Source organism: Beta vulgaris, chromosome 8 (genome assembly GCF_026745355.1).
Source record: "Beta vulgaris subsp. vulgaris cultivar EL10 chromosome 8, EL10.2, whole genome shotgun sequence".
NCBI lineage: Eukaryota > Viridiplantae > Streptophyta > Magnoliopsida > Caryophyllales > Amaranthaceae > Beta > Beta vulgaris.
Window position 1 is genome coordinate 60,972,777 of NC_079209.1, and position 8,452 is coordinate 60,981,228.

At 33.6% G+C, this 8,452-nt stretch overlaps 1 protein-coding gene across 1 annotated transcript; it reads left to right on the forward strand.

The window, feature by feature from the left end:
- Positions 1-2,397: 2,397 nt before the first annotated feature.
- On the forward strand, positions 2,398-8,131 carry LOC104902375 (heparanase-like protein 3). Its single transcript, XM_010690135.2, has 9 exons — positions 2,398-2,595; positions 3,408-3,444; positions 3,596-3,776; positions 4,585-4,733; positions 5,124-5,357; positions 5,735-5,924; positions 6,113-6,238; positions 6,571-6,670; positions 7,268-8,131. Exons 1-9 carry the CDS (start codon positions 2,398-2,400, stop codon positions 7,580-7,582), a joined length of 1,530 nt encoding a protein of 509 aa, XP_010688437.2. The 3' UTR covers positions 7,583-8,131.
- The last annotated feature ends 321 nt before the right edge of the window (positions 8,132-8,452 follow it).

Consider the following 8,452-nt stretch of genomic DNA (forward strand, 5'->3'; position numbering starts at 1 on the left):
TCATTTGTTCTTTTGTTATCGATACTTCGTTCATCGTCCTGAAATTACTTAAAATCGCCCTAACTGGTAACTACCATGTAAACGCACCATTATACCATTGGATGTTTTTACAATTCTCTCTCCACCACCACCTAAAATCACTGACCATCAATTGCTACCTCCAACCCACCGACGATCACCACTGACGACGTAATTTTTTCTCGGCAAGGTAATTTTTTTTTGACGAATTTCATGGGGCTAACGTCTGGCCTACACGTTGCATCCATGGACACAACGCATGCCAGACGTTGTGTCCATGGGTACAACGTGCAGGCCAGACGTTAGGCCCATGAAATTCGTTAAAAAAAGTTTAGCTCGTTGGAAATTTGTGCTCGTCAGTGGTGATAGCGAAGATGAGAGAAAATATGAATTAGAGGAGGAGTTAAGTTGGAGTAAAAATAAAATAAAATAGTTGGGTATAATGGTACTTTTAGAGGGGAGTTAGGGGCGATTTTAAGTAATTTGGGGGCGATGTTTAACAATCCCCTTGAAACACTTACTAGTAGTATTTTAGAACGTTTTAAAATAAGTGAAATATACTTTAAATGAAAAAACAAAGTGACTAAATGAAAAGAGTACCCATCACAAACTTGTGTGGTTTGCTTTTCTCCATCATTCTTTTGATAATGTAAAGGATATTTATGACTTTTTGGCTTTTGAAAGTGATGTTTATTAAATCTTGTGCCAAATTTCTATGTTTCACTTAACGGAGGAAGTATATGGTTTTGGTATGAATATTAAGGAAATTGATGAAGTAAAGATAAGTGTGAGATAAGTAGTCTCAATTTTCAGGTGAAGAAGTAGAATTCCTACGTTCTTTGTAGATCACTACATATTAGAGCTAATCAAAAAAGTCAGCCCGAATTTTGGGCGAGTTTGGGCAAATTTTTTTGGCCTGTGGTCTCGGTCAGTTTTTTTTTGCTTTGGAATGGGCTTCGGACAAACCAAAAATGACTTGTTAGTCTAATTTTTGATCCGGTCTGGTTTTGGCCCGAAAAAGCCCGCTCTTTTTTGGCTCGAATTGACGGGATTTGGATACAAAATTTTGACCTGACACAACTAATGTACAATATTTTTAAGGGTCGGCCCGGCTCGAACCCGGTCCAGACCATGATTACCTATACTATATATGGTTTGGGTATGAATATTAAGAAATTTGAAAGAGTGGAGATGGTGTGACTGTGTGAGATAAGCAGCCTCAAAGTTTAAGGTGGAGAAGTACAATTCTTCCATTCTTTGTTGATCATTACAGGTAGGATTTCACGTTTTCCTATGCATAATTTTGACAGTTGATATCTACAATTACTTATAACTAAATAATCATGAAAAGTCGATTTCTATTAAAATATTATATCAAGACAAATCTAATAAGATCTTATTTGACTATACTTATCCTTGTGTGCGTGATTGCGTGAAAAACATAAAAGTCCAAATTATGTTGATTATTAAATGAGGGAGGAAATATATGTTACCAAATGACTATACAGTGATTAATAGGAAACTTCTTCAAATGAAAAAATGTAATAATATTAAAAGAAATGGATGAATGATATATTTATTTATCCAAAAAAAATTGGTTTCAATTTTATTTTTGTTCCTTCAATGGAATAAAGAATAATTCCATGCCTTTGTGATGTCCTCAAAGCTTTTGCATGAAGCTCCATTCACACCAATTTTATGCTTTGTTATGGGAATCCTATTACTCCATCCACCGTCACAACCCCTCCCCCCATAAATAAATAAATAAATAAATGTCTAGAAAAACTTAATTAAATTTTAGTTGTTTCAAAATATTATATGAAAAATGAAATGTACATTTTATATAAAATTGTCTTTTTTGCGCTTTTACATTATCGACGGTCACAAGTAAGAATCTCACTTGCTTTTCGAACGTTAAAATCCGCCATATTAGTCGAGAAGGCAAAAAAAGCTACCAATTTCATGGCTCATAAGGTCACCTCTATCACTTCTCTATTTATTTCTTCCCTTTATGATATTGATTTTTTTTCTTCTTATTCATAAGGACATTTTAGGCTCACCTTCCCGATAAAATACCTGCCTAATTTTTCCTTTCTTGTTAAAAAACAAAAAATTGCAATATTTATCGAACCCCATTTCTACTTTTGAAAATTATAGTCTAAATTTTCATAAGCCATTGACAACTCAAATCACTTAATGGCCAATACTTTTTCTTAAAATTCTTAATCAAATTTACTTACATTAAATATAGAAAGTATTAACATAACTATAAAATCAGATTTTAAAGGCCAACCACTAAATTATTATTTGCAAAACTTGTTTTTTATAATATTGTTCTCCCAAAATATACCTCCCCTTTTTTCATTAACGTGAAAAATAATGAACTTCCTCTTTTTATTATTCTTATGTTTTACATTTAAGATTATTGATTGTTCATCATTGAATCAACAACATGAAGATCTTGCAACTATTTCCATTGATACAAAAGCTTCGATTGCTGAGACAGATGAGGATTATATTTGTGCTACAATGGACTTTTACATGTTTATCCCTGAACCAGCTTCTCTTTTAGATGTTGTAAGCACATTATTCTTGCATTATTTTCTCGGCATTTTTTTTTTATCTTTCCTACTTTAACCGTGCATATTCACTAATACCGTGCATGTTCGCAAATGCAGTTATCTATGATATATCATAATTTCGTATAATGAATCCAAAATATATGATGACACCCCATTAAAATGTCTAATAATTATCTTATATATGAAAATATTTTTTTTGAGATTATAAATCTGGTCACATATCAAGGATGTCTTGGTCTAGTGGTTAAGAATGAGGTGCTGTGAACGATAGGTCACAGGTTCGAATCCCCCCTCCCCTTATTTGTACTTTGTACTGCCTTCGTGACTCAAAGCTTAACCTGATGGTTGAGGCCCTAAGAATAGATTTACACTATATCACGCCCCCTCATGCAAGAGCCCTTTAGGCTTGAAGTGTGGATGCAACACATGCCTCCCTCATACTTTTTGTCATGCTGGCTCTTGATACCATGTCAAAGGACCAACTCAACCAAAAATTTAAACTGATGGTTGAGGTCCTAGGATTAGATTTACACCATCGATATGCATAAAAAAAAAATAATCTCGTCACATAATTTTTTGGACCATTAAATTTATGCATGTTTTTTGTCCTCTTCCTATTATGAATTATATCTAGTTTGTATAGTAGCTCACCTTATCGATTTAAGATATGTACATATGTTATGGTAAGTGTTGGCTTATAAAAGGAGACATGCATACATTATCTTTATTCTAGTCTTGGCAATGCTTATATGATTTTTGACATTAAAATAATTCATCATTTGATTTCACAAAATTTGGTGCATGCAGGATCTGAACAACAAAATCCTTATCAATGCAGTTAAAGGTATCAGTTAAAGTATACTCTTATAGTCTTATCTAGAGTGTCGGGGCGTATGTTAGCTTTTGCTATAGTGTGTATAATTCTTATCAATTAGTAATTTGTTTACGACTAATTTCATATAAGGCCGTCTTATCATAAATCCTTATCAATGCAGCATTCTCTCCCCTAATATTGAGATTAGGAGGAACACTTGAAGATAAACTGTCATATGAAGAGAAGGGACAAAAGCAATGTGTAGGTTTTGTTCCAGACCCTGCTGAGATGTTTGAGTTTAAACCAGCATGTTTACCTATGGCTAGATGGGATCAACTTAACAATTTCTTCGACCAAACGGGGTAATTTCTCGTAGATATCGTTAACTAATTATACGGTTAGCATTTAGGTCCAGTCGAAATAGGATTTTATTTGTTTATATATATTTATTTATATATTATATATATAATAATAATAATCATATGTATTTAATATAGAAATTCATTTTCTATTAAAAATATAGTAAATAATATATAATGAAAATTGTTTTGTCAGTAAGGCTAATCAAGAGACGTTCGGATCAATCTATTTGTTCTTTTTCTTTTGAAATTTGATGAAGTTTATGAAAGTATAAAGTTCGTTGAAATATATAAATTTGTTTAAACTGTTAGGTTCAATTTGTTTCTTTTTTAGTTTGTTTAAATCTATTATAATGTTTCTTGTTTTCGCAAAAAAAATTTAATTTTGGTTTGTTTTCGCAAAAAATGCTTTATAAGTTTTTTTTCGCAAAAATAAACTCATAAAAGATTTTTTTGGGCAAATTTTCCAATGTTTAATTTATAGAGTTTCACTAATAAGGGTTATTTTTTCCGCTTTTTTTTTACCATACTCATTCTTAAATTTTAACCCTATGTTACTCGAACTCTTCATTTCACCTCAAGTATCAATGTACCATTCTCGACACCCAGACATGGTAGGACACTTGGACACTCTAATTTAATCTAAAATCATGAAAAAGTTTTACAAAATAGCCGAGCTGAACATGCAAACACATACTTATATCGGACACTGAGTACCTGAGTTCGAGTAACATAGCCTTAAGTCCTTAACCTTATACTCTTTTAAGTGGAAGCAAGGTTTCACTAAATCCCATTTTTTCTTGTGTTTCAGGGTAAAGGTTGTTTTTGGCTTAAACGCTCTTTATGGGAAGAAGATAGTAAACGGTATAACTCAAGGGCTTTGGGACTCTAGTAATGCTGAGACCCTTATAAGGCATACAGTCAACAAAGGCTATAACAAGATTATTGGATGGGAGCTTGGTAAGAATTCATCTTTCTCAATATCATATACTTATATAGCTAGCTTCACTTAGCCTAATGGTACATTGTCACCTTGAGATTATAAGTTCTATTTACGAGATGGACACTCGGACAAAAATTTTATCATACACTCGGGTATATTATAAGCAAGGTACACCAGAGACTATTTTGTTGCTCATTTAGTCATTTGAAATCATCCAAATGAGCAAAATGTATTAAAAAGAAGAGTTGTTCCAAATGAGCAAATGAACAAAAATGTACACCTGGGTGTATGATGAATGAACTCAAACTTAGGAGCTCGCTGATAACGATCTTTTGGTTCGAACTCCGATTCGAGTTCGATCAAGACAATTTAATCCCTAATGGATTGTTTTTGTTATGTATGAACAGGGAATGAGTTGAATGGTGCAGGAGTTGGTGCAAGTGTTCCATCTGATCAATATGCAAAAGATGTAAATACCCTCCAAAATTTGGTGCAGAAGATATATAATAGCTCTCAGAATAAACCTATAGTGTTAGGTCCAGGAGGCTTTTTTAATTCACTTACTTGGTTTGAAGATTTCTTGAAGAAATCAACTAATACTCTTCAAGCAGTCACTCACCATGTCTACAATCTTGGCCCAGGTAAGTGATCTATACAATAGTGTAGCTAGAAATGTTTTAATAATTTAGTTCAATAGATCGAGGATAAACTGAACAAAACATTATATACGCACGTAACATTGCGTTGTTTCATTCCAAGGACCCTACGTTATAAAGTGATATGCACTTTTCATTATCTAAAGTAAGACGAAACCACATAAATTTAGCGGACCTAGTCATCTTAATATTGTTGGATTATTTGATTGTTTTTTTTATTATTATCCATATCAGCCACGAAAGCAGTACAAAGAAGGGTAGGGGGGATTTGAACCTGACCTCAGTCTTAACCACTAGGTCACAACATCCTTAGTGTTGGATTATTTGATTGTAACTGCAACTATGATTTCCCCATTTTGAAGGTGAGGATGAGCACATGATGAACAAGATTTTCGACCCGGTCTATTTGGATACCGGAGCTCAAGTATACCTAGACTTGCAGAATTTGCTAGGGAAATTAAAGAGCCCGATTGTAGCGTGGGTAGGGGAAGCTGGAGGTGCTTGGCATGGTGGCCATGATCTTGTCACAAATGTTTTTGCTTCAGGCTTTTGGTATGACATTTTTTTGATCCCTTCCTTGAATTTCTTCTTCAATAAACAATGAAATGTATGTTCATCAAAGTGTGGTTTGATTTACACTTGAATACAACTTTAATCATAGTGTCTTGTCAATTTCCCGCGTTCAACCAAACAAGTAGGTGCACTAATATTCGACGACATTGCTTTTGTAACATGAATAGGTTCTTGGATCAACTAGGAATGGCAGCTACTTTTAACACGAAAGCATTTTGTAGACAGGCTTTGATCGGAGGACATTATGGCTTGCTTAATACCACTACTTTCCTTCCAAATCCTGATTACTATAAGTAAGAATCGGAGAATTAAGACTATGATTTATACTTCCTCCGTTTCATAATACTCGCTACACTTTCTATTGGTAGAAGTTTCACATTACTTGCTACACTTCTTTTTGGGCAATAAACTCTCTCTATCTCTCTCCTCTCACATGAGTTCCTTTTCTTTTTACTCTCTACCTCGTTCTTCTCCATAAATTGCCTAAAAATCCGTGAATTGAGAAGTATAGCGAGTAATATGAAACAGAGAAAGTATAACCATTTTATCCTCACCTCTATAAAAATTAACATTATGTGTTTTTATGGTTGTTATAATATATCTACAATTGCATTGCTTGATCCAGTGCCTTGCTTTGGCATCGCTTGATGGGGAAACAAGTTCTAGCGACTAAAGTAATTGGGAATCCCAAAATTCGTGCTTACACTCATTGCTCAAAACAATCGGTAAGTATTTCAACATTCACTATGTTATTCCGACTTTTTACGTTGTATCCCAACCTTTTATAAATTCTATACAATATCCTTAAACTTAAAATTTTTAATACATAATACTCCTATCGCTATTTATACGTTGTTAATATCGTTTATTTTTTTAAATTTAGTGGAACTAATTTAACTTGTACATAGTTTAACCATTAAAGGGAATATTTACAAATTAGATTAGTTCTACTAGTTTTAAAAAAGTAAACGAAATAAATGACGTATAATTAGCAGTGGGGGCATTGTGCTTAAAAAAAGGTAAGTTTAAGGGGAACGTGTGGAATTTTAAAAAGGTTGAGGTACAACATAGAAATTGAATCGCCCGAGCCTGGTCACTTCGACCCTCTTTGTGAGGGTCACCCCTTCTCCCCCAGTTACGAGGCTATTTTGTCGAGTTCTTTAGAGAGAGTTGTCTCGCGCCCCTAGGTATTCTCTACCTACCTGTGTCGGCTTCCGATACAGTTACCCTTTTGTTGAAGGTCGTTCGAGCTTTTCCTGAAAATACAAGGATATAACGTAGAAAAACCCAATAATGTTAACGTAACTAATTTTGTTTTGCAGGAAGGAATTACATTGCTGATAATCAACTTAGATAATAAACCCTTCAAAATAAGTGTTGAAACACAAGATGGTCCTATCACTAATCCATCAAAACCAACTATTACAACAGAAGTGTACCAGTTGACAGCTCCAAATGCAGATTTGCGCAGCAAAACAGTATTATTAAATGGCCAAGCTTTATTACTAACTTCACTGGGTGAAATCCCACAATTGATACCTCAGAAAGTAAGCTATGGATCAACCATAGATGTTGCTGCTTACTCAATTGTGTTTGTGCATTTTCCAGAAATTTCTTCCCCTGCTTGTAAAATGTAAGAGATTTATTGCACTCGAAATTCGTTAGGCACACCCGGGTGTATGTACTTGATACTCTTATATATTTTTTTCGAACACTTTATATGTATATGTATATGTTTTTTTTCCTTGTGTAGAGAGATCAGAGATATAAGGGAAACTGATGTAGACGGGATCTTATCCCAAGTCTAGGGAGCGTTGCTTCCCTAAAGTTTAACCAGCATATGTAATTATGTATATGTGTTGTATACGTTTGTCCTTTTTTTTTTTTTATGATAAGGAGAGAAAACTTAGGAAGACCCTTCAATCAGGGGCCAACCTAAAACATACTTGCGGATGAAAAGAGAAAAATCAATATTATAAGGAGGATAATTATAGACGAGATCAGAGTGAGAGTGTCCACGATGCGCCATAAGGTCCGCTGTCTTGTTTGCTTTCCGAAAACAATGATGAACCTGAAAATTATCAAATTTAAGCAGATTAGCTGACATCTAAAATAATATTATTAATTTCCCAGGGGACTTTTCAGATTTTCCTAATAACATTAATAACAGCAGCGAGATTATCGCCTTCAATCCATGTATACATAAACACGTCCTAAGTCATTAAAAAATATCCAAAGAGTACCTAAACTTGCATGATTTAGGTTCTCACTTATGTTAGAGTTTAACTTCTTTCAAATACTCCCCATCTTTTAACAGACTTTTCATTGTTTCTTTCAAACTTTATAAACTTTAACGATGAATTCTCACCAATATATATATAATAAAAAAATATCACTAGATATGTTCTTATTAATCTTTTTGTTAAATACTCTCTCCATTCTCTTTTAAATAAAATATTTGCTTTTTCACGCAATCCAACGCGCTTCTTTAATTGTTAATATATATC

What these genes read in the sequence shown, in the direction of transcription:
- LOC104902375 (XM_010690135.2), top strand. Translation starts at nt 2,398, where the DNA reads ATGAACTTCCTCTTTTTATTATTCTTATGTTTTACATTTAAGATTATT. An exon ending in AATTTCTTCGACCAAACGGG is followed by an intron (nt 3,777 to 4,584) that starts GTAATTTCTCGT and finishes CTTGTGTTTCAG; the next exon opens with GGTAAAGGTTGTTTTTGGCT. An exon ending in TGTCTACAATCTTGGCCCAG is followed by an intron (nt 5,358 to 5,734) that starts GTAAGTGATCTA and finishes CCCATTTTGAAG; the next exon opens with GTGAGGATGAGCACATGATG.